Source organism: Dermacentor albipictus, chromosome 2, assembly GCF_038994185.2.
Source record: "Dermacentor albipictus isolate Rhodes 1998 colony chromosome 2, USDA_Dalb.pri_finalv2, whole genome shotgun sequence".
NCBI lineage: Eukaryota > Metazoa > Arthropoda > Arachnida > Ixodida > Ixodidae > Dermacentor > Dermacentor albipictus.
Genome location: NC_091822.1, coordinates 161,968,793 through 161,995,093, shown reverse-complemented (window position 1 = coordinate 161,995,093; position 26,301 = coordinate 161,968,793). Strand labels below are relative to the sequence as shown.

The following is a 26,301-nucleotide window of genomic DNA, read 5'->3' as shown; positions in this document are numbered from 1 at the left end:
TTAAGCAAAATGTCCTACGTCTGCATAGCAGGTTCGAAGTTACATTAATCAATGTTAATCCCTACTATTGTTAATGCTATATTAAGTCCTTGATCGGTCAAAATATTATGTATTCTTTTTCTTCTCATTATTCGTTGTCCCAGTGAGCAGTACACCGGCTTTTGTGCCCCTGTTTTTGCAGTACCGAGTAATTGGCGACGACACGATGCTTTCACGGAGTATACCGTATCTGTCCGTCTAAGGGTCGCATTTCTGTTTCGTGGAAAATTGATGCGGAGTTGGCGGGGTGCATTATTAACTAGAAGAAAAATTTCCCATAGTACGTTGTAGGCGGTAAATAGAAAACAAAAAAGAGAGAGATATGACGTGATCTTAAATAGGGGTTCTCGGGCCCAACACTGAAAGTTCAAGCAAGATATTACTTCCAAAGAGCACTTACCTTTGTAATAACAGCACGTGCACCTTATACAGGCACTACAAAGGCCCTTCATTTGCCGACACTACAGCTAAGCCACTAAACGGACAAATAAAGTGACTCTGGACCGACATACATTGCCTAGTCGGTGTCAACACTGACGTCGGAGCAGGCATATGAGTTCTACTGGAGCAAATTTCGAGGTGGCAACAAATACTTGAGCAAATATTGTTTTTTTTTTCGATGGCCAATATGCGGAGTGCATTCGCTATGCTAGGGCGAGCAATGTGCGAATGCATACGGTATACCTCCCGGCTCCCACCTGACGATGAGCACGTCCCCCTCGCTCTGTCGCTGTACGATTCCTTCCAACATCCGGAATCGCAAGTGTATCGCTGCATTATGCCTAGCAGCAAAACGCGACGCCGTGACTTCTGTAGCTCATCCGAAACCTGGCTGGCGGGTAACGCAGCGCTCGTACTCATGTGGACGAGTATACGCCTCGCGTGCGCCGCACTTTTCCTGGCGGGAAACGCTGGCGCCGTCCTCTCGTCCGGACGAAATGATGGGGACCCCTACCTGAGGCTTCTGCTCGACGTGGACCCCGGCGTAGACGACGCCCTTGCGATCACGCTGGCGGCGAGACTCCACGAGAACGTGCGCCTCGAAGCCATCACCGTGGTCGCCGGAAACGCCGACCTGCAAACCGGCTACAACAATACGCTTAGGACGCTGAACGTCCTCGACCGAAGGGACGTGAGTAGCGCGCAACGAGTCGGAGGGGCAACGAACCTGGGGACGTGTATTAACGAGATAGCGTTAAGGAGCTCGTGTAGCAGAAAAGCCGGTGTCGGCGGCGTCGGTGTCGGCGGCGTTGGCCATGAGCGATAAATCCCAGCAGGCATATCATGAATGAAAAACAACTTGCAAGATGGACTGGGTGGGAATCGAACCAGGGTCTCCGGAGTGTGAGACGGAGACACTACCACTCAGCCACGAGTTCGATGCTTCAAAGCGGTACAAAAGCGCCTCTAGTGAATGCGGTGTTGCCTTAGAAACGAGCTGTTTCTAAGGCTCAGGCGTGCGTCGCTTGCTCAGGCGCACCTTTCGTTGCCGCGCCGAACGCTGCGTTGCTCGACGCTCACCGCGTCCGATGCGGGGCGCGTAGTCGCTGTGCCGTAGCCCATTGTCTTACACCCCTTGGCGGGTCGACGGGAACGCTGTCGCGTTCCACTCTTGAAGGCGAAGCTTAAGCGTCCTCCAATTTATCTCGGGGGATCACTTTCGGTGGTATATCGCTCTCAGTGCGCGCTGATTGGTTGGTTGGGCGAAACCGCTCGAATCGTCCAGTGTGCCGTGCGCTAGTACGTCACGCGAAAATGATGTGGCGTTTTCCACTGGCCGATTTGAATCACCCGCTCCGCCACGGAGCGATGTCCGTTGATCCGCCGAGTAGACTGGGATTTCCACCGCAGCTATGACGACACGTTGCCGTCACTTCCGAATTGGCAGGGTGGCTCGGCTGTTTTCAGCTCCCTTTGAGGCGTTGGTTGACATGGCGGACAGATGAGGGGCCCCACTTGTGCTACGCTCCCTGCCGTAGCATGCTTATTAATGGGTGAGCATTATTTCGCGGGTTACGGACTGGATTAAGGGTTACGGACTGGATTCCAAGGGAAGGGAAGCGTAGCAGGGGACGGCAGAAAGTTAGGTGGGCGGATGAGATTAAGAAATTTGCAGGGACAAAATGGCCACAATTAGTACATGACCGGGGTAGTTGGAGAAGTATGGGAGAGGCCTTTGCCCTGCAGTGGGCGTAACCAGGGTGATGATTATTATTATTATTATTATTATTATTTCGCGATTACCCCGGGAAAATCTGTCTGTCCCGCGATAAGTGTAATGCCTTGAGTCTGTACAAAAATGCGTAATTTGTAAAGTTAAGAGATTTAATCGTTATAACAGTGTAAGTGTAGATGATTGGTGCCTTTATATAAGCCATAAGAAACAACTGAAAAAAAATATGATCAGAAAGAAAACCGTCCTCGACAGGCCACCTTGAAAGCTTATTTTCCCGCAGAGAAGCGAGCTGTGGTTCTTCTAAGCGTAAAATAAGAATAACTAATTTATATATGTGACAACAACAACAACAACAACAACAACAACAACAACAATAATAATAATAATAATAATAATAATAATAATAATAATAATAATAATAATAAATGATTGGTGGTGTTAAAAGAAACAAATTACTGACATCGCCGTCGCCGCGCGAAGGTCGTAACAAAACAGGAATAAAAGGGAATTAAAGTTAAGAAAAGGGGACGGTGACATCTCTGGTGAAATCCTTTGTGAAGGCACGCGTGTGTGTGATCTATACAGACTTGGCGTTCGTTTTGCCTGCGTTTTGCGTTTTGCGTTTTGCCTGCGGTAACTTCCCAAGATCACGAATAACCAACTGGCCAACACCCACACTCTCCTATGTTCAGTCTTAAATGCCTAAATATTCCCGTGATTTATCCGCGGCGATGGTCGGGTTTTGCTCATCGCGGTAGGTAGCGTAATATAGCATTATTTCTAGATGGTTCCAACGACCTGTTTCCGGAATATTACGCACGCAGGCGACCAGGAACCCGCCTAGGTATATGAGAAATTTTCGACGAACTTGAACAGCGCTTGAAACGAGCAGTGGAGATGAGCTACAGCTGTCTTTTTCTTTCTCTAAAGCTCTCGTTCATACTGTAGCGCCCAATCGTTGCCGAAATTCTCTCTCCCGGGGAGCCGACTGGTTCACCCGGGGTCGATTTCGTCCTCGATGAGGCATCCAACCGCAGGTGACCCAAGTCGTCGCTCCAAGCTCCGGCGCAGGCTCCCTGAATGTTTTACTCTTCTCTGAGGATTTGTTTGATACCACTGTACTGAGGTTTAGGCACACGTTATCCTGGTGGTCAAAGGAACCCTGGGGGTCCAAATCCGGAGCGTTCCACTGTGGTATCGCTCATAGCGCTGATGTTGCTCTAGACTTATCGATCAATTAGTCAATGAAAGACTGGCGATAGCACCACCAACATACACATAAAGCCTGGAAACCATTCGTATTGGGCATTAGTTATTTTCGAGCTTAAAAGAATGCTATGCAGAAGTGTTACTTTGCCAAAGCTTTCTCTCCATTTCTGCAGCTGAAAGGCATTGTTTATGCTGGAAATAATGCGCAACATTACAGTAGGCTTCCATTACACTTCCAGCATAACAAATAGGCCCGTGTTACCGTGAACTCTTCATTTACAGGTCAAGGTGAAAACCAAAATGGACGACGGGTGATCGATGCCACCGTTGGCATCGCCGCACCATCTCCCATTGTGACAGGAATTTCGAAAGCGCCTGTTGGACGTCCATGGAGTGTTTATTGATAAAAGAAGGAGTACATGGCGTCCGAAAATATGCGACGACTCCAACTCACAAGTTTTAGAAAGTCTTGGCATAACAAAAAGGACAAAAGATACGCGAAAGCACAAATTAATGACGTATTGCGCTGACAGCTGACATCAGCGGTGCTTCAGTTTGAGTGCCAAATTGAAAGAAGTAGTGCATTCTTGGTTCAGGTCGCTTTGCGCTTGCTAAGTCCTATGCTTTTAGCGGTAAAACGGGAGACACCGGGAGGACAAAAAAGAAACGAAAGACAGGTAGACACGGTATATATGCTACGCTACATGCAGCTCTGGTTTTATGGAAACAGCTGTGGCTTTACACATGCGAGCGCCGTCATGATCACTCGCCGTTGTTATCTATGCACTGACTTTTGAAACAAGTAGACTTTTGAACTAGGAGAGCTTTTTTGTATCTCATCGTCGCCGCACGGTTTTAGGGCTAAACCTACTGTAGTTTCAATATCACATGCTTAACTAGCCTAAACTGTTCTAGCATCTCGCTTTGGAGTCTATAGAAAGGAAGACAGCTAAGGAACAAACTGCAAACGCGTTATAAAATAATCTGGGATGTATGGCAAGAATTTCGTTCAAAATGCTGTTAACAGCCCACACGCAAAGGCCACGGACCGTTGAGTGAACCCTGAGTCGTCACAGGCATATGCTGAATCTCTATCTACTCTCTCTCTCTCTAATCTCTCCCTTCATCCCCATACCCCCTTCCACCAGGGCAGGGTAGAAAACCGGATACGCGTGTGGTTAATTAACCTCCCTTCCTTGCCTGTATTATATATATATATATATATATATATATATATATATATATATATATATATATATATATATATATATATATATTTATATATATATTTATATATATATATAACTTTATAAACGAACAGAAATTCAGAGGAAGCTTTAGCTCCGGCCCGGCTCCGCTGTGGCCTATTCAAATACATGTGAAACGCAAGAACGTTTTTCTGAGATAGCCCCTGGACCGACTTTAAAGAAATTTGTTGCACTTGAGAGAGAAAGTTAAACTCTGGCGACTGTTTGAAGCGGAACTTCGATTTAGGGCCTCAATATTGTTCTTCAAATATTCGAGAGTCTGACAAAAAAAATAGAAGCACGAAGTTTACAATTTCATAGCTAAGCGTGATGATGATGATGATTGGAGTTTAATGGCGCAAGGGCATCTAAGGCCAAAGAGCGCCAGGACATATGTTGTTGTTTAGTAAAATTGTGGGTTTGGTGCTGTGACTTAAAATGGAGGCTGTATAGAGGCCTACATGTAAGAGAAATCTATAAATACTGGTGGATGAATTCTAAAATTATAGGTTATAGGGACACATGGTAAATTGTTGCGGATTGCCCGAGTCCCTTGCTGTACAATTCTTGCCTACGCAAGAAGTGCAAGAGCTCGGACATACTTATGTGCATCAGACTGTACTTCACCTGTGAGGCACAGTCTGATGGTTAGCATGGAATGAGATGATATCTAGAAAGTTAGCTTGAGCAAGATAATTGAGCACTCTTTTAAAGTTAAAAAGTGCATCTTCTGATAAGAACATCGAGGGATGGGGTGGTATATGGTGTGTGTAGAGTTCCTTAAAATGAGCTAATCGCTCTCGGTGAAGTTCGGGACATTGAATGAGGATATGTAGGACGGTTAAGATCTCACCGCAGCGTGTGCACGTCGGGGGGTCAGTTGCAGTCAATAGGTGTTTGTGTGTGCCATAAGTGTGTCCTATTCTGAGTCGTGCTAGGGTGACTTCCGTGTGCCTATCAAGCTTCAGTCGGAAAAGTTTGCTTAATCGCGGTTTAAGCAGGTGCAGCTTATTTTCCACTTGCTTGTCCCACTCAGCTTGCCAATGGTCATGAAGCACCTTTCGTACAGCAGGTTTCATATCTACACCAGGTACCCAGCTTACATCAATAATATCCCGATGAGCCGCTTGTCCAGCATTCTTGTCTGCCATTTCATTGCCTGCAATCCCAGAGTGTCCTGGCACCCAGCATACAACAAGAGCTAGGTTTTGTTTATATGCTAGGTGAATGTGTTTAATGAGCATGTTTATTACAGGGTTTCGGCTTGTTTTGCCACAGGACAGGGCTGTGACAACACCTAAGGAATCTGTGTATATTATGGACTTTTGTATCTTGTGCTGCACTATGTATTCAACAGTGATCAGGATACCGTACGCTTCGGCTGTAAAAATGCTGCTATGGTTATGTAAGGTTTTAGCGTTGGAGAAGTTTGGGCCATGGGCTGCACATGATACTGAAGTTGCCGACTTCGAAGCATCAGTGAAAAATGCCGTTGATCTATACTTGTCTTCAAGGGCCAAGAAATGTTGCTGGATGAGGGCACTTGGACAACTCTTTTTGTTCAGTTCTCTAAAGGACAAGTCACAGGTAACTGTACATTGTTCCCAGGGTGGAATAGGTTCAGCATTGTCGCTTTCCTGTAGATCTGTGAAAAGTACTCCGAGTTCTTCCGCAACAGATATTACTGCCAACGGGAACGGTGGAGCGTGTGAAGGCCTGTTTAAGTACAACTGGTTTGTGGATTGATCATTTATGAGTGCTTTGCATGTGTGGTGTTTTAGTGACATGATTCTTATTGCATAGGTGACTCCCAGATATGTACGTTGATAATGCAGCGGCCACTGATCCGATTCTGCGTATAGACTTTGGGCGGGGCTCGTCCTAAAAGCACCAAGAGCTAGGCGGATACCTAAGTGATAGACAGGGTCGAGTTGCTTAAGTGTTGTGTTTGAAGCAGACTGGTAAACAATACATCCGTAGTCTATGCGTGACAACACAATGCTTTTAAAAAGAGATAGGAGGCAATACCTATCTGTTCCCCACGACTGATGGGATAAAATCTTTAAAAGGTTCATGGTTTTAAGACATTTCAGCTTCAACTGTTTTATATGCTGCGTGAAGGTTAGCTTACTATCGAATATTATACCAAGAAATTTTTGTTCTTTTCTATTTACCAGGTTTCTCCCCATGCATCGTAATGCAAGGGTCAGGAGATACCCCTCTACGTCTGGAAAACAGCACACAGGAAGTCTTTTCTGCATGGAATGTAAACCCGTTTTCGTCTGCCCATTTCGTGAGCCGGTTAACACTCAGCTGTATCTGGCGTTCACATATGGACAGGTTGCAAGATTTAAAGCTGATTTGGATGTCGTCCACATAGACAGAGTAAGACACCATTGATGGTATAACAGAGCGGAGAGAGTTCATTTTGATTATAAAAAGTGTGCAGCTTAGCACTCCTCCCTGTGGTACACCGTTTTCTTGAATAAAAGTTCGCGATAGTACATTGCCAATTCTAACGTGGAACTTTCTTTCAGATAAGTAATTTTGCAAAATATTTAGCATACTACCACAAATTCCATAGGAAGACAGGTCTTGCAGAATACCGTATCGCCAGGCAGTATCATATGCCTTCTCAAGATCAAAGAATATAGATAGACAGTATTGGCCATGTACAAATGCATCACGTATATATGATTCAAGGAGAACTAGATTATCGGTAGTAGACCTCGCTCTTCGGAAGCCAGATTGGCGAGGGTCCAGTATACCATTATATTCCAAAAAGAAGACAAGGCGTCGGTTAATCATCTTTTCAAATACTTTGAGTAAGCAGCTAGTGAGTGCAATTGGTCTGTAACTGTTAACTAAGGAAGGGTCTTTGCCATGTTTGAGTATTGGTAGAACTATTGCTTCTTTCCAAGATGAAGGTATATGACCAGTAGCAAATATCTTATTGTAAAGGCCTAAAAGGCAGTTTAGGGTCTCATAAGGCAGATTGTTGATTATTTCATAAGTTATTGCGTCAGAACCTGGAGCCGAGCTACCACAAGAGCCTAGGGCAAGCTTGAGTTCATGGAACGTTAATGGTCTATTGTACCCTTCTGATGACTTTTTTGGACGCAGAGGAATATTTTCAGCTATTCTTTTATGGTTTAAGAAATTTTCGGAATAATTTTCTGAACTTGATACTCTCTGAAAGTGCTCGCCAAGAGTGTTTGCTTGATCTTCTACTGAATCACCAGAACCAGTGACGAGAGGAAAAGGATTTGGACGTTGTCCTTTCAGTTTGCGTACTCTGGTATATACTTTGCTAACATCCGTGTATGAGTTTATTGAGGATATGTAGCACGTCCAGCTTTCTCTTTTGGATATTCGGCGGATACGGCGTCCATTTGCTTTGCAGCGCTTAAATTCTATTAGATTTTCTGTGGTTGGGTAGCGTGAAAGTTTACTCCATGCTTTGTTCTGACGTTTCTTTGCAGTTTCGCAGTCCTTGTTCCACCACGGTTTTGCATTTACTCTATCTGTGCAGGATTGAGGTATGCAGTTTCGAGCGGAACAGAGGATGTGTTCAGTGATGTAGCTAGCCAGTTCTTCTACACCTAGATGGTCCACTTCTTCTAGGCACAGTTTACTTATGTTTCTAAATTTTGACCAGTCTGCTGAATGAAGTCTCCATTTTGGGGGGTAAGCTGGTCCATCGTGCCAGTTTGTTGTTTCTAGGAGTGTCGGGAAATGATCGCTCCCATATGGATTAGTGATAACTCTCCATACCAGGTGTGGGAGAAGTGATGCTGACCCTATGGCTAAATCTATACATGAATACGTGTTGTGTGTAGGACTGTAGAAAGTTGGCTCTGTCTTGTTAAAGAGACAGGCTCCAGAAGAAAGAAGGAAGTTCTCTATTGCCCGTCCTCTCGCATCACATCTTGAATCACCCCAAAATGGGCTGTGAGCATTAAAATCTCCAATTACTATATAGGGTTCAGGAAGCTGGTCAATCAGCTTTTCAAATTCTGCAATGTCTAACCGCTCATCAGGCGATATATATAGGGAGCAAATCGTTATAAGATGATTGAACAATATAGCCCGAACAGCCACTGCTTCAAATGAACTCTGGAGTGATACATGCTGGCATGCTACTGACTTTTGGGCTATGATTGCCACACCACCTGAAGAAGAATTGCCATTATTTCTATCTTTGCGGAAAATTATGTACCGTTTTAAAAAGTTCTGGTGTGTAGACTTTAAATGTGTTTCTTGAACACAGAACAGTCGTGGCTGGTATTCCTCTAGTAGATCTTTGACATCATCTAGATTGCGAAAGAGGCCCCTGGCATTCCACTGAATTATTTGTGTAGCCATTTTGAGGAAGATTTTTGTTGACTGTGTTCAAGAACACGTGGTAAAGATAGATGGATATGTATACAAGAGCGGTAACCGTTTAGGTTACCGGTCCCTTTCTTTGTGCAGTTATAGGTATTTTATCTCTTTTAGCGCGCTCTTGGGAGCGCTGATCTTTCGGCGTCGATGACGCCAAGGATTTCTGATCGACCTTCATAACCTTCTCGGAGGCGCTGGAGGATCGTGAATTAGGCGCTGAAACTCGCGTCCCAGGCCGTGGAGTTCGGTTTAGCTTTGGAGCCTGCGGAACCGAAGTCTGCAGGCCCACCTTCGATGTTGATGGAGCAGCCTCTGCTGCTGCCACCAGGGGAGCAGGCGGAGTGATTACCGGGCCACTGTCAGTGACCGCGGTAGACTCCCGAGGGATTTGTGACGCTGCCCCCCGTCGCGCCACCTCGGAAAAGCTCGTGTGATTCAAGTACGACAGACGTTTTCTTGCTTCGTGAAATGTTATATTTTCTTTGACCTTCAATGCAATGATTTCTTTCTCTTTCTTCCATTTAGGGCATGTTCTAGAGTAGGCTGGATGGCTTCCATCACAGTTCACGCAATGTGGAGATGAGTCGCAAGTGTCTGATGGGTGATCGTTCGAGCTGCATTTTGCGCAGGTCTGCCTTCCTCGGCACGTCTGGGATCCATGCCCATACCTCTGGCACTTAAAGCACCGTCGAGGATTTGGGATGTACGGCCTAACACGTACTTTGATATAGCCTGCATCCAATGTGCTAGGCAGTAGACTGGTACCAAAGGTTAATACTATGTGCTTTGTTGGAAGTTGTTCATTGTTCCTCCGGATTTGGATTCTTTCTACTTTGATCACGTTTTGGTCCTGGAAACCTTCAAGCAGCTCATCGTTACTAAGGTCTAAGAAATCGTCTTCAGAGATTACTCCACGGCTCGTGTTCATGGTTCGATGTGCCGACACAGTGACTGCTACATCGCCAATGCATTTCAAGTCATTAATTTTATCATGTTGTGTTTTATCCTTCAATTCAAGGAGCAGGTCTCCATTCGACATCTTTGTAGCTTTGTAGCCAGATCCTATAGTATTTGCGAGGCATTTCGCCACCAAGAAGGGGGAGAATTTACGCACGCTCTTGTTGCCTTCGCTGTGGATTACTTGGTATTTAGGGAAGTGTTCTTGATTGTTCTTCAAAAAGAATTGAAACGTTGCATCGGTGCGCCCTCTTTTTAGAGGGCGATCAAGGGAAAGTGGTTTGCTAGAAGCCATATAGAAGTCTTGAGTTCGGCAGCAGCGCCAACCGCCCACCACCGAGCCCAACATGGGGACGGAGCAAGTCTTACGAGTAAGACAAGCCCTCGCCAGTTGTACGGTGCCACTATAACCCAATCTGGAGTACCCAAGGTTGGCCACCCACACAAGGTTAACCCTCGCTGCCAGGAAAGTTGGAAGTAAATAGAAGAGACGAGAAGACAGGAAAGATTGAAAGGAAGAGAAAAAGACGCAGGATGGAGAGGAGGACAGGAAAAGGCAACTACCGATTTCCCCCGGGTGGGTCAGTCCGGGGGTGCCGTCTACGTGAAGCCGAGGCCAAAGGGGTGTGTTGCCGCCGCCGAGGGGCCGTAAAGGTCCAAACACCCGGCATTGGCTCAACCCCCAGGATCCCCTTTTCCCCGGACACGGCTAAGCCGCGCACGGCTACACGCGGGAGGGTCCAACCCTCGTGTGCTCGGGTCCGTGGTGTCGCAACACACCAAACGCCTGCTCACGCAGACGCCCCTGCGGGGCATAGCTAAGCGTCAAAAACAGATATTGCGGTTCTGTAAGCGGTATCCGTTAGATCATTCAAAGCGAATGACTTCTGTACGTCAATTTATATATTTCGTGAATTTGTTACGTAGTGTGCAAGGGTTTTGAAAAAGCTGTATTTATACATTACTAAATATACTGAGATTCATGTGTGACATATCAATTTTGTCCGCTTTAGATGTACTATGATATGCAATTCGCAGAATTGTCGTATCGCTTTTCATTACTGAAATACGGAGTTGTAAACTCGATAGTTTCCGCTTCTGAAAATTTGCGGTTTTTGCCAATTTATAGTAAAAAATTGACGACCTAAACAAAAAAAATTCGCAACCAGCAGTCGCCAGGTTTCAGGTTTTTCTTTTAAATTAAACAAACCTCGTCAGGCTTGGTGCAGTGGTAGCCGAGAAAAACGAGTTCTCCTTTTAGATGCATTTAGATAGGAGCACCCGAGCTAAAGCTTCCTCTGTAACAGGTGCGGCGCTATTGGCAACGTTTTCTCGCAGGTGCCAGTTTACAAAGGTGCCGACCGACCGATCGATGGCCATGGGCGCACGGAGAAGACGTACTTCGGCCCCGACAACTTCGGAGGCGTCAGCGCTAAGTATCCGATGTCGAGAAACCCAGCTGCTGATCCCCACATTCCCGGATACATCAAAATGATCCAAGCGGTGAAATATAACCCAGGACAACTAACTCTCGTCCTGATGGCCCCTTTGACAAACTTGGCCATCGCGCTGCTCGTGGCACCCGAAATTTCTGCGGGCATCCGCCACGTATACATCTTGGGTGGAACCCTTTATGGTGAGTGACCGCATGCACCTTTCGTCTTCGCACCCGTCAGCATGCGACAACGTACTGTTGCGTGTGCCGAGCTATGCGTGGCCGGCAGGAGGTCTGGACCCCACTTCACGCAGAGTCAGAGACGAGGAGAGCTTTCTCGGCGAAGAATTCTTTATACAGTATGTACAAGTTGGCGTGGTTAACAGGAGAGACCAACAGAGCAGCTGCAAGCTGCTTAAATAACACTTCCCGTCCCCAGATTCCCCAGACAGTCCCTAAGGACGAACAGTTTCGGGACAGAGAGGGTCCGGGCAGCCTCCGTGGTCATAACGCCGCTTTCAGTGGCCGGCGCCTCCGGGCACCGCGCTGCGCCGTCAGGCCAATCTGGCGGTCGGTCGGTATGGCGCGCTGGGCAAGTTCAATGGCCCGGCATACGACAAAGGGACCACTCTGCAAGGCAAGGTGTTGAAACATAGTCCTTTGGTGGTCGCTAAAAGGGTTGCCCCTGGGCGCCGCCGCACAAAGGAGGGAGGGGGTGCATTGCTGCCCGCACGAGGAGGGGCCGAATAGCAGTCGGTGAGCCGGCGGCCGCTTCCGTAGTTGACGCCGTGCAGCCGCGAGGACACCCAAGCCGTGCACTTAGTCGTCACGTGCCCGAAGCCGGAACCATGTGCGGATGAATGCTGCCTCCACGGTCGACACACCACAGCACCGGCCTCCCGTCAGGCAAATCCCAAGGCACAAACATAACAGTACCCATGCGCCAAAGGCAGCTAGAGGCCTAGTTCGCTTCCTCTTTTCAGCATACTCGGGCCTGTGAGATGCTGTGGCGCGTGCCGTCACGGAATTTTGCGCGCAGCATCTCCGTTTTCCCTCCTCGTCCTTTTCTAATCTCTGTGTGTCACTTTTCCGCTTCTCTGCAGAGCGAGGTTGCAAGTGAGACTTGTTCCTGATTAAGTTCCCTGCACTTTCTCTGTTCGCTCTATGTCTCTCACAGACACACGTTCTACTCGAATAACAAGAAACTGAGGCTGCGTAAAAATGTAGAAAGCTCAGGGGACAAATTTACGGGTGGTCGATAGCCTGCCAAAACTTCCTATCAACATGGCACAATGGTCGCTGCTCTACTTGACCTGGCAGAGCATCGAGATTGTGTTCGGAAAAGGTCGGCGCACTGCCACCTATTCTGCCTTTAAGGCACTAACTGATATTCAGCCTAAGCGAACCGAAGAAAAAGAAATGTTGATGTTGTATGGCTACAAGTAAGGCACTCATACACTTTAAGCTTCTCCTCGAGTGAGTGAGTGAGTCAACTAGCGAGTTTGTTAGTTAATTAGTAATAAGTTAGTTAGGCTTGGTTAGTTAGATAACTAGCTTGCTCGTTCGTTAGTTAGCGAGCAAGCGAGCAGCCTGGTATCGTGAGACTTCACGGCGGTTCACTAGCACTACCGCGAAAGCTGCATGATGGGCAACTCTCGTGGTTGCAATGTCGCGGTCAGTGGGAACCTGCGGTCCGAGTGTATGGTATATTGCCGTAAATAGGGCGCCATGGGGAAAGCGGCCCCTGCGGAGTGCATGCGACAACACATGCAGTCGGCCGCAAAAGTTTACAGGACACGGGATTGGCCAGGAAAGCTGAATTCCCGCAAATGCTATACACACATAGCCTGGAATTTAGGTTCTCAATATGCAGTAGTCCTGGTAACCTGCGCTGATTGAATTACGAGTTTCGTAGCTCAACAGAGTAACGCAGTGGTGGAACAGCCATTTCACCTTTCGGCGCAGGTCCGCGGGCGCAGGCAAAACGAGGATTTGGCGGAGCAGCAGGCATTTTTTGGCGGAGGCACCAACGCACGTGTGCTTACCATATGTCAAGGAAATCTTAAATGATATAGTCGATATGTTGTGTAGAAGGGTTTGCGCAAGGCTAACCTTGCAAGCATGTCCAGGAAATGACGTCACGCTCCCCCGCGCCGCGACGCACAAAGGGCGTTACGGTCGGGTTCGTCGATACGGCGCAGAGAAGGCATCACAGACATAGCGTAAAAAACGCGTGTTCATTAGCCCAGGATGCAGCATAGTGCGACAGTCATGGCTTGTGGGCGAATTTGGCTCACCGTAACAACGGTCAAGTACACGCCTGCACTGAACACGACTTGCCCGTTGCGAATCTCGGAGGCTTTGAAAATCGTGTACAGCTGTTAATGTTGTGCGAAGATGACACGGCAAGCGCCAAAACACAGCGAATCAAGTACGTCGCGGCTGCGCTTGCAATCAAGAACCAACGAATCAGGGCCTTCTCCACCTTCACATGTTCAGCGTCTTGTCTCGGCAGTCTTCGTCGGTTGTGCACCTCTGTTTTCAGCTTAGGAGGTATCGGCCGTCGCGATTCATTGTGATGGTGTTAAGCCTCGGCTAACGTTCGTTTCGGTGGACATCGGTGGTGTGGCACAGTCAGACCCAGAGCTTCGACATGAAGATGGCGTGTGCCCGCGGCACACGCCATCACTTTCTGACACGCCAAATTTCTGACATGCCCTACTGCTTCCAAATCGCAGTGTACTGTTGCTCTCCTTCACTTTCGTTAGTTCGAACTTTCGTTAATTCGAACTGAAGCGGCTTCCCCTTGCGGTTCGAATTAACGAGCTTTTACTGTATACTCATGCCATGCCATGCACATTAGGGAGTTGTCGAATAGGGGCTACAAAGGTTATGCGGTCGAAAAAAAAAAGAAAAAGAAAACAGATAGCGTCGGCGCCACTGCGCATGCGTGAGACGCAAAAAGGATTTTGCTCTTCCACCGGAGACGTTATCCCACCGAAATAGCGCAGCGACCCACGTTTGACGCAAGAGTTTTCCGTCAGCGAACATGGCAGAACCCACCGAAGAGGCGGCTCTCGCCGTGAACCACGTTCTGCCTCATTCGCCAATACCATTCTTAAGCATGCACCACGTGAGATTCTGATCGCAGAGGCTCATTTCGATAACCGCCGCTATTATCCATAAACATTGATAGAGCTTGACTTTAATCATAGAATGTGATATCCCCCTTCGGCAAACTCTGCGTTATAACGCAGGTTCTATGAACAGCGAAACAAAGCGCCAGCATGACGGTACAGCGGCGCTACACCCTACGTCCGACAGAGAAAAAATGTCCGAATGACGAACCGGACGACTCCGACAGGCCCATAGTTTCTCACTGTACAGTGACAAACTGTAGGGACAGATTTCCGCTTCCTTCTGTGACGATGACAATAGCGTGCTGTTGGTTCTAAGTTTTGCTAGCTGCGAAGCATCGACGGAAGGAGAAGTTATGTAGGCTTTGGCACACGCTTGACCCAATTTTCCGCTAAAATGCCATTTTGGCGCAGGATGGCGCACAGAGTCGCTCTCGGCGCAGTTTGGCGCAATTGGCGCAGCTGTTCGACTACTGGCAAGAATTCCCATTTGTCGTGCCCCCCCCCCCATGCCGTAAACTCTTGCTGCCGACTGTACGGCGATCAGCCGCCATACCTACAAGGGTACAGTGAAATATCCCATATCATTCTTGCTTCTGTTTTTTTCTCTGCTGCAGGAAAAGGCAATGCCAGTCCTACTGCAGAATTCAACTTTTTCACGGATCCTGAAGCTGCATTTGTTGTTCTTCAAAGGGCCACATGTCCCATCACTATTGTTCCTTGGGAAGCAATCCTTCAGGCAACAGTGCCGTGGGTTAGTATTCAGAAGGCTGCCAAGGAGTGCTTTTGATTATTACCATTTATTGAAATGAAAAAAAAAAAGATGGTGCACGAGTACGGCGCCAACTACTTGGTGCTTTGAGCACATGTCTTGTGCACGCACGTATGCTCTTCTGCAACCCGACAAACAACTTTCATAATCTTGTTCTATAAAGCATACACATATTTTACACACACACACACACACACACACACACACACACACACACACACACACACACACACACACACACACACACACACACACACACACACACACACACACACACACACACACACACACACACACACAACGTGTTCGTGACAGTCAAGAAACACAACAGCAAACTGTCAATAGCTTGACTAATTTTTTATTGGGGGAACCTGCGCCCACAAAAGCAAGCCACACTCAAAGCATAAGGATAGCGGCGAACACAGTCGGCGATCGGTGAAAATGTGACCTGCCGGTCAAGCGCGTCTACTTTTTTTTTTATACGAACCCGCCGCGGTTGCTCAGTGGCTATGGTGTTAGGCTGCTGAGCACGAGGTCGCGGGATCGAATCCCGGCCACGGCGGCCGCATTTCGATGGGGGCGAAATGCGAAAACACCCGTGTACTTAGCTTTAGGTGCACGTTAAAGAACCCCAGGTGGTCGAAATTTCCGGAGTCCTCCACTACGGCGTGCCTCATAATCAGAAAGTGGTTTTGGCACGTAAAACCCCATAATTTTTTTTTACTTTTATACGAGTCATCGAAGGTTCCAGAGTAATCGCTGGCGCCCGCGTATCTTCCAGAAAGTTCTACACAGTTCTCACCGCATATGTAATCAGATTACACAAGCTTCGGTGACAACAGACAGAACCATCGATAATCGTCACGATCCGCCCGGGTTCGGAACGAGGGGGGGAGGGGGTGCTCGAGGTACTCTCCCTTAGATAGACGCTCCGCAGCGTGGTGGTGATGAACGGTGACTGACCACCGAGCAGCCACAACTTTCTTTCTCTATGGAGCAGCTCTGCTCGTCGGTGTTTATTTAGTGCGGTGACCGAGCCTGGCAGGCCACTGAGCCTGGCGGGCTAACGAAGATTTATGTCCGGGGGGTGGGGAGGGGCAGGCGGCGTCACATGCTCGTTATATGCGGGCGCGTGCTGCGCTGAGTGATAACATTTGTTAGTTGGCAAAAAGCGGTCACCCTGAAAACATAAACAAGTACACCTGTCAATGCCCCCCTCTCATAAAGCATCGTCCCGATGCTACAAACATAACTTGAGAGCGAAAAACAAACGGACACTTAATAAACAAGAGTAACAAAACAACAAAGTCCAGCGAAACAGTCCAAAAAGAAAGTTCGAAGATCAGCTATGCAAAGTACCAAATTTTGTTAGCGCAGGTAGAACGGCGTAAGTTGTACAACATGGACTATTTCAGGTCGTGAGCGGCACCGCTGTGATAGCGAAATGCCGTCCGGCACGACATCGCAGTCGAGTGCGCCAGTGCTTCAGGTGACCTTGTAGAGTCCGAAATAGTGGCGTAAAAGCTTCTCGTTAAGTCCTCGTCAGCGTATCGGGCTTCAAACCCAAACACGGTCGCCAGGCCTGCATTCCGCGTACTGTCGTCGAAGATTGTAGCGCCGGCTATATCGGTCCTCTGCTGATTCTTGACGCGCAGGCGGGCGAGCTGTCGGGCTTCTCGGCGTGCTGGAGATGTTCAGCGACGTCGAGATGCTCTGTGATGTGCGGCCGCATGGCGTCGAGAGTCGTCGTCGGTTTCCTTCCGTAAACCAGCTTGAACGGCGTCATTTTAGGTTGCTTCTTGTACTGCCGTGTTATAAGCGAAGGTCACGTACGGCAGCACCGCATCCCACGTCTTGTGCTCGACGTCGACGTACATTGCTAGCATGTCGGCGAGGTCTTGTTCAGGCGCTCCGCAAGACCACTAGTCTGCGGGTGGTAGGGAGTTGTCCTCCTGTGGTTTGTCTGGCTGTATTGTAGAATGGATTGGGTGAGCTCTGCTGTAAAGGCCGTTCCTGTGTCGGTGAGGAGGACTTCTGGGGCACCATGTCGCAGCAGGATGTTCTCGACGAAGAATTTCGCCACTTCGGCTGCGCTACCTTTCGGCAGAGCTTTCGTTTCAGCTGAGCAGGCGAGGTCCATCGCCATGACGATCCACTTATTTCCGGATGCTGACGTCGGAAAGAGTCCCAACAAATCCATCCCGATCTGCTGAAATGGTCGGCAAGGAGATTCGGTCGGCTGCAGTAATCCCGCTCGCCTTGTCGGTGGTGTCTTGCGTCTCTGGCAGTCTGGACATGTCTTGACGTAACGGGCGACGTCGGTGGTCAGGCGCGGCCAGTAATATCTTTCCTGTGCCCTCGATAGCGTCCGGGAGAATCCGAGGTGCCCAGCGGTCGGATCGGGAGGTAGAGCATGCAGTACTTCTGGACGCAGTGCTGGGGGAACAACAAGGAGGTAGTTGACGCGGGCTGGTGAGAAGTTTTTAAGAAAAGGTTGTTTTGAAGCGACCGGCCAGCGTAAGCTATATAACCCGTTCAAGTCCGTCTTTCGTCTGGACTAGGACGGCACCGAGACCTAGGCTACTGGCGTCAGTGTGGATTTCTGCACTGGCATCCTCATCGAAGTGCGCAAGTACCGAGACGACTGCGTGCATCATTTGAGTTGTTTATAGCGTCGGCCTGTACCATTTTCTACATTTAGTTACATTTAGTTAAATCACATTTAGTTACATGCGTCGGCGGCTCAGCGATGCGTGAAAAGTCCTTGACAAAGCGCCTGTAGTAGGTATTCATGCCTTCTTGTCGATGGGCTGCTGGAACTTTCCGATGGCAGCTGTCTTCTGCGGTATGGGGCGGACTCCAGACTTGCTGATGACGTCGCCCAGGAAAAGAAGTTCATCGTAAGCAAAGTGGCACTTTTTGGGCTTCAGAGTGAGCCCTGATGACTTGATTGCCTCTAGTATATACTGTCGCAAGCCGCATAAGGTGATCGTCAAAATTTCTGGCGAAGACGAATCTATCATCCAAGTAAACAAGACAGGTCTGCCACTTCAATCGTACTAACACCTTGCCCATAAGGTGCTGGAACGTTGCAGGCGACCTTGAACTCGTAGAGGCCGTCTGGCGTGATGAAGGCGATCTTTTTGCGATCTGTCTCGTCGACTTCTATTTGCCAGTAGCCAGACTTGAGATCCATCGACGAGAAGTATTTAGCTATGCAGAGCCGATCCAATGGGATGTCTCCATGGGAGGGTGTATCCGTCCTTCTTCGTGACCTTGTTCAGTCGACGATAATCGACGCAGAAACGTAGGCTTCCCTCCTTTTTTGCTTTGACCAAGACAATAGCAGATGCCCACGGGCTTCTCGACGGCTGGATCATGTATAGTCGTGCAGCATTTCGTCTTCTTGCCTAATAGCTCTAGCATCACGTTCTCGCGTCGAAACTCGGTAAGGGCTCTGGCGTAGTGGTCGAGCGCAATCTTCAGTTATGTATGCGATGCTTTGAAACTGGTGTTTAACGAACCCTCGATGACGTCGAAAATCAGTCGCCGGCCTTTATACAGCACGTCGGCTTTTATACATTAGTCATCGGACGTTCCAGAGTAACCGCTGGTGCCAGCGTGTCTTCCAAAGAGTTTTACACAAGTCGCAGATATGCAATCAGATTACAGAAGCTTAAGTGACAACAGACAGTAGATAGAACCATCGAAAACATTCGAGAAACTTCCGATACATGCGGGCGTGTCCCACGCTGAGCGATAGCATTTGTTAGATGGTGAAAAGTGGTCACCCAAAAAAGATACACATATCAATATATACGATGTCCCAGCTATCGCACATCACCTTCTGAAAAAAAAAGAAGGGCCATTTTGGGTGAGGAAAACCAAGTAATTATTTTTGTTCATGCCAGCCAGTTATAGCGAATTGAAAAAAAAAAAAGCTTAAAGCTGGCATGCTTCCAGCAAGTTACTTTCCTGCCCATTTATTTTTTCGGGCTGATAAAGAAAGACCGCGAGAAATGAAAAAAAAAATATCACATGGACAACCGTCCACCCGCATCAAAAAAGCAGCACGCCCCCACATAAACGGGTAAAAAGTACCTCGCTGAAGATATGCCAGTTTTAGGTTCCTTTCATATTTCCACAAATTCAGCGCAGCAATTAAAGAAAAAAGCAAATTGCATTAAATAATAAATTGAATGGAATCGACAGATGTATTACTGGCGGCTTCTGCACTTGACTGTGAACAATGTGCACTCGATTATCTTCGCGCAGAATGGCCTGCATATATTAAAAACAAAATGCATGATAGCTGGGGCACCCTGTATATTGTGAGCATAAAGCTTCGAAGACAAAAAGGGAAGCCAAAGAATGAAGAGAACGATGTGAATTCGCGAAACAGAAGGCTTTGTTTGAGATTAGTTGATGAATAAAGCGCGCTATTGCCTGGTGTAATCTCCTCGGAACAATATGCATCGTACCCGTAACGTAACTAGAACCACATTTTAAACATAGAGTGGTACACGTTAGACCAACGACATGCTGCTCGTAGTCGTCATATTTGCATAGTCTACTTTTCGAAGCGCGATCAGTTATCTAATCAGTTGCGTTTAATTAGTTGTGCAACATATTAGAGATTTGTTTTCGGGCATAAGTCATAAGTGAAATGCTTTAGAGCGTTCTCAGAAACATCCAATAAAGTTGTTCGCACGGTGGTACCTTTTCAACGCGTTTTCTTTTCTTTCCGGGCTCTGAAGAAAGCCGGCGAAATATTTCCGCATGGCAGGGAATCCTCATCCGACGCACAATATACGAGACGCTCTCTTTACTATATATATCTTCCCTCCGTGTCCTTCCCTGTATAGGGTACGCCCAACCAGACGCTTTCCTGTTGGCCTTCCTACCTAACACTATGAATGTATACTCTGCCTCTCCCGCTCTCAGGACACCTACTACAGCATCACGAACAAGTCGGGCCGGATTCAGAAGTTTCTGCGGGACACCACGGCTTACACTGTTCAGTGCTGCCTGAGCGGAGGCCAGAGTCCGGGCGGCTTCAGCGTGGGAGACTTCCTCGCGGTTCTCGCAGCAGCGGTTCCCGAGAGCGTCGCTCAGACTCTGCAGCATCGCGTGAACGTCGAGAGGTGCGGCGCGTACACCAGAGGCCAACTCGTCCACGCGTGGGAGCCCAAGATCCTGCCGCAGGTGAAACGCAACGTGACCATCGTGGAAAGCTTCGACGTCGGCGTTGTCGAAAAGTACTTCAAGTACACTTTCGACCCAACCGGAGCGTGATATGCATAAAAAAATGAACTGCACCTTTTGGAACAACTGACGCCTTTTACCGCTAGCATTAGAGACTTTTAGCGTGTACGCTATTCCGGTAAACGGGAGTGCTTTGGGCGGATTACCGGATGGTCGGGGCGTAAACGTGAGCGGTGAAGCCGCCTGGTGTTGTAGAGCTCAACCAGACAAACGCATAGCTAAAACTGCAGTAACTCACCATATCCTGCTTCGCTACTCGTACAAATTTTTGGCAGCGGCGTAATTGTGAGCACGATTACGCCACTCTCGAAAATTTACCCCAGCAGGTAAGCAGAATACAGTAATTAGCTCTGTGTTTGTGTGGTTGAGCTTTGCGCCACCAGCTGGCGCCACCGATCGGGCCGCTCACCTTGACGCCCCCGCTAAACCGGAAAACCGCCCGCGCTTGCCCGAATAACGGACACGCTAAAGGTCCCTGTTATTTCGTATCACAAATCGCTGCGGCGAATAACCGGGCACACCTGCAGCTGTGCGTCACGTACGCGGCAAATTTCACTTCAAACGCCCGGCAAACCTACACAAACTCACGGCATACCTAAACGCCCGGCATACCTTCAAACGCCCGGCATAGCCACTTTAATTCACATACTCTGGGACTGTAACAAAAAACCTGCATGGTGCTAACTCCGGAACCTTTCCGCTGGGGTGGGCTGCTGCCTTGCGCAGCCCCAGCCTCGGCGACCAACTCTGGGCCGTCCAGCAGGCCCGCGAGGCGACGCCGAAGCAACACCTCGACGTCCCGACGTGGAAGACCTAAGGCCCCGCCGGCGAAAGCTCTGCAGGACTATAAATAATGTTGTTATCAACCAACCAATATTTGTCCAATTGTCGCAAAAAGTTCGTTCTTGCTATCGAATTCCAACCACTTCCACTGTAATAAATAGATAAATAAATAAATAAATAAATAAATAAATAAATAAATAAATAAATAAATAAATAAATAAACGATTTCATGTGCTGGTACGTTGTTTAAATTATCAATACTGTCTACGTGTGAAAACATTGCTCATGGCCGCCACAACCCGTGCGTGAGCTACACACATCTGTAAAAGGCGCGGAACAGAAGCGACCCTGTTGCTAGGCGGTGCTGGCCCCAGACCGTTTGAATCTCTCACGCGCCAGTCGAACAATAGTATCCTGCAGGTACGTAAATGAGCCTACGAAACCACGTACGCACACTCTCACGCAGTCAAAACCTGAAACTGGGTTAATTACGCGCGTGTTTGAGTACACCGTGTGCATGCGTCGTGTTTCAGCAACACGAACTCTCAACGTGCGGGCGCTTTACGTCTTAAATAATGGTCCTTTTCACTATATTTTTACGCATTTCCAACACGACATTAAGGCCAGTTACCGACTGATGAAGCAAGATCTCGCCTCAAAAACTGCTTCGCAGGGCTCGAACTAAATTTTCCGCGGATTTCCTCCGGTAGCGCATTAGCCGTCGTCTCCTACGGCCGAGCCAGCGTAGGCGGCGCCACTGTTGAGGCCGCGGGAGTAGAGCGGAGGAGGAGGGAAGTGGTTGGCGCTACTTTGGGAGACTGAGGTTTCTTAATTGAGACCAGTTCATAGCGCCATCTGTTGCATGTATAAGGCACGACCTAACTCCTTTCGCCTTTTGGGAACAACGAACGTACGGTTCCCGAAAGATTACTTATTTTTTTTGTTTTATGCGGGCCAGTGTTCACTTAGCTCCGAGGATGAGTGATGTTTTGTAAGTAATATACAAATAGTAAACGCGCTGGGGCAATACAAGGACGAAGTATACAGCTGTGTTTTAACAAGCGGAAGCGCGAGGGCGACGTTCGCTCCAATTCCCCGACTCGGAATCAGACATTTCAACTTACGGCAGCAAACAACAAGCAAGAAGTGAGCCAGCTGAGCGACACGGGCGTGCATTCGCTTATTACATGGAAGCAACGTCGCGCCACGTCGCAGCTTTCGAAGCGCCTTCCCTTCGCTGGCAACGTCAGATTACTGTCGCAGTTGAACATTCGTTGCCACTGCTCCCCTTTTCACTCAAAGCATCGTCCGCCTCCAAGTGTGACAGTCAAGGACCTATCGGATGCACTAGTACACCAGAAGGAAAACGAAACCACTTTGACTGATTCGAGCATTCGCTAAAGCGCGCCTAGCGCACACGTGAAGAGATTGTAGAAGAAGCCAGTCACGCAGTCCTCTTCTGGCTGACCAACTCTGGGCTGTCCAGCAGGTCCACGATGCGGCTGAGAGGCTCGGCCTTCCGGTTCCCACGTGGGAGTGGCCCGCTTCGTGAAGGCTCACGATCTGCAGGACTTTAATTATTAAAGTTTTACCATACCATACCATACCACCTGCCACTATTTCTTCTTCACCGAACTACGCCCGCGCAAGCCGACTCGACGATCGACAACAGCCCAGGTCCTGGGAGCCGCCTGGCCTCACCCTCCCTCATCCCCAGAATTTCCCTCGAACGTTTCTATGCAGCGGACTGGAGTGCCCGACCGTTGTCGACGCACCTGTACACAAGTTCCATGCACATATTAGTTTTTGCTTTTCCCTTTTGTGTATTTTCCGTTTCTTGCTTGTCAGCCAGCATTTACTCGGCGTGTTGATTAAATTTTAGACTGTCAGATCATCTCGGTTTCGACGTTCGTCCTATCCGTACTATTGTGCTCTTTGCAGCCAGGCAATTCGTTATTTTTTTATACTGCAGCAAGTGACTTTAATGGTCCTTATGATGCTTCTCTGTACGTCGTAAAAATTTTTATGGGAGCAACTTTGCAAGAGCGTAAGGGGCAAAGCAGTAAAGACAGGGTACGCTAGCTTCTAACAGATTAAGAGGTTTATTGTGGAAATGCTGTAATTTATGAAGGCTACCAGAAAGTAGTACAACGAGAAAGCATAATAAAAAACCAATGGTTTATAAAACCAAGCAATCAAAAACAGGAAAGAGAGAGAGAGAATAAAACCTTTATTTGAAGTCGTGACTTGTCAGTCGAGGTGGGAGGGTCCCTTATTCCAGGAACCCTCCGGCTTGGATCGCCCTCCGGGCCCGGGCGACTAGTTCGCGCTGGTCGACCAGGTCCGGCTTGGAGATCGCAGCCTCCCACCTTTCAGCGAGGAGGTTTGGGTCTGCGTCTGCTGCTATTAGTTGTGTCGCTGTGATGCTTGCTCGAGTGTTCTTGCATTGCAGGAGGAGGTGCGCCAGGGTGTCTGGCACAAAAAATTGTACAAGTCCAGGGGAAAAACATTGTGATCAACTTTGCATACGACTTCCTACGAAGGAAACAAGCTTCATTTTTTTTTCCAATGGCAATGAAATGGAAAAGCGTGCTTGCGGAAGCAAGCTGCCCGTCTGCCTATTGGAAAAAAGAACCGTATTTCTTGAAAGGTGCTGGTATGCATGATTGGCGACTGTATTTGCTTTTTTTTATTTCACTTTGATATTTATCTGTATTTTCTTTCTGTAACGTACTTTTTACGTTTGGTTGCATTAGGCACCAATTTTTATCTGGCATTCTTGTTGTATTTTCTTTTTTCTGGTAAACTGCATAAATCCCCTCATTTTCGCAATAAACCTTAGTTGGAAGTCGATATCCCTCATTTCTTTCTGGCGACATCCTGTTGATACTGCTTTATGCTACGGGCCCTTGCAAAATTCACGCATGCGTGTCTGCATAGATTACGATGTGAAATCGGGGCCTTGTGTGGGGGCATCGTTCTTCCGCTGTGCAGCCTCATGAATTCATTAACTACAACGCAACAAAAATACAACAAAGAATAACGAAGGGAACGGACAGAATGCTTCGTTCTTGTCCGTTGTATATCTGCTGCGCTCTAGTTAATGAAGAATACACGCCAACTAATCCAATTTTTAGTTATGTCAGGCTCATGAGCTCGCTTGCGTTCTGGAATATCTGCATGGCTGCGTATCCTGTTATTTATTTTCTTGGCCATGTGCTTGCAAGCCGTGCGTCAGTCTCCCGATTTCCCTGACAAACTTGTGTGATGTGCAGGCCTTGTCAGTTTCTGGTGAATCTATGCAGGCATGCAGGATGTTGTAGTCTGCAAATGCGCTCTGCAAGTGCGCTTTCATTTCCCCTTCTCCGGGTGTAGGATGACCTGGAATGGTCCCCACTTGTATAATATTTAATCTTATGTGCTGTCAGATACTGCTGTTACACTGTTGTGCCACTTCAGTATACTATACGTTCCTGACGTCGGTGCCTTCATGATTAGCAACTTCCTCTGTGTGTTTGGCAGTTGCATATAGTCTTCTGGCCTAATTGTTTACCACCATATTGTACGGTATCGGCCTGTTGTGTGTCGAGTTCAGGTGCTCCTGAGGTTGTGTTTCTGTAGGGAGGGGTAGTCGTCGTTGTAGCTCTTCTGCTAGTTGGCATAGTATCTTGCGACCAGGTTCCAAGCTTGAGGCAAAGAATGGGTGTCGCAAGTTGCACCTCTGTCTAGGTGCTTCTTTGTTTGCTCTTTCTCGTAGAGGTCTTCAAGCTTCGTCAAGTAGGAAAAAGCTGCCAGTACCCGTGTGTCTGTGTTCGATCAGTAACCTTTCTTGTGCGCTGTTGGCAATTCATACAGCAGAATACATCGGACAGAAAGTAAAGCATCTGAGTTTTTCCATAATATATCTGCCCGTGTACACCCATGATTTTGATATTATTCTTTTCACCAGCTGTAGAATTTGTGTCCAGGCATGGAATAAATGTTTCATCCACGTGCTGGCTCTGCCGTCTTGGTTTTGCACTAGCCGAGGATTTGGGGCTGTTGACTTGCGGATACATTTGTCCAGCTATGTGAAGCGCAACGTGCAACCTGGGGTAGTTATTCTAGTCTTATCTCCGACGTCAGTGTAAGCTGACTTATCGGAAAGCGAGAGGCCAGACTGGCTAAGAAAGTCTGCAATCTTGTCTAGAGCTTGTTGCATAGTTCTTGATTTCTGTATAAGATAGTTTTCCCATAGACTGTAGTGCTTCTTGTAGTATGCCTGCATTGGTGGTGTGGGTGGGCCAAATGCACCTCCAACTCTCTCCTGGAATTTTATGTCTTTCAAATGTTAACAAACATCTTTCAAAGCGCAAACAAGGAACAAAGCGCACAAAAGGAAGGTCATTCACAGGACAGGCGCTACTATCGACTGTCCTGTGAATTACCTTCCTTTTGTGCCGTGTTCCTTGTTTGCGCTTTGAAAAATATTTCTCAATTATTCACCAACTAGGCCCACAGAAACTTCTTCTAAGCCATATTTCAATGCTGCATTGAACTTATGTGGTCTTCCTATTCGCTCTTCCTATTCGAGTAGTATAAAGCATTGTATTAAAAGCATTTTCACTGTCTTCATTCTTTCATAAGCGGTATTACACAACGCCATCTAATAAAGCTTCTGCTGATGTGGCCCACTCATATCTGCCAGAAAGGACAACTCTTGAAAAAGGTTTTCTTCTGTGTGCACGATGTAGTATGAGTATTCACGTCTTTTGGCCTTTGTAGATCTGTAGAACCAGCTACCTGATAGAGTACTTACTATGGCTGATCATACTTTTTTGTGCAGTGCTGTTGAACAATGCAGAATGACGCAATGAACGTTTTCAACATTCAAAGTATCAGGAAAGATGCTTGTTTTA

At 47.7% G+C, this 26,301-nt stretch overlaps 1 protein-coding gene across 1 annotated transcript; it reads left to right on the top strand.

Annotated features, from left to right (window-relative positions):
- Positions 1–760: 760 nt before the first annotated feature.
- Positions 761–21,431, top strand: LOC139056214 (nucleoside hydrolase-like). Its single transcript, XM_070534253.1, has 4 exons — positions 761–1,171; positions 11,350–11,647; positions 15,201–15,337; positions 20,300–21,431. The coding sequence occupies exons 1-4, from the start codon at positions 818–820 to the stop codon at positions 20,648–20,650; spliced, it is 1,140 nt and encodes a 379-aa protein (XP_070390354.1). The 5' UTR covers positions 761–817; the 3' UTR covers positions 20,651–21,431.
- Positions 21,432–26,301: the final 4,870 nt, after the last annotated feature.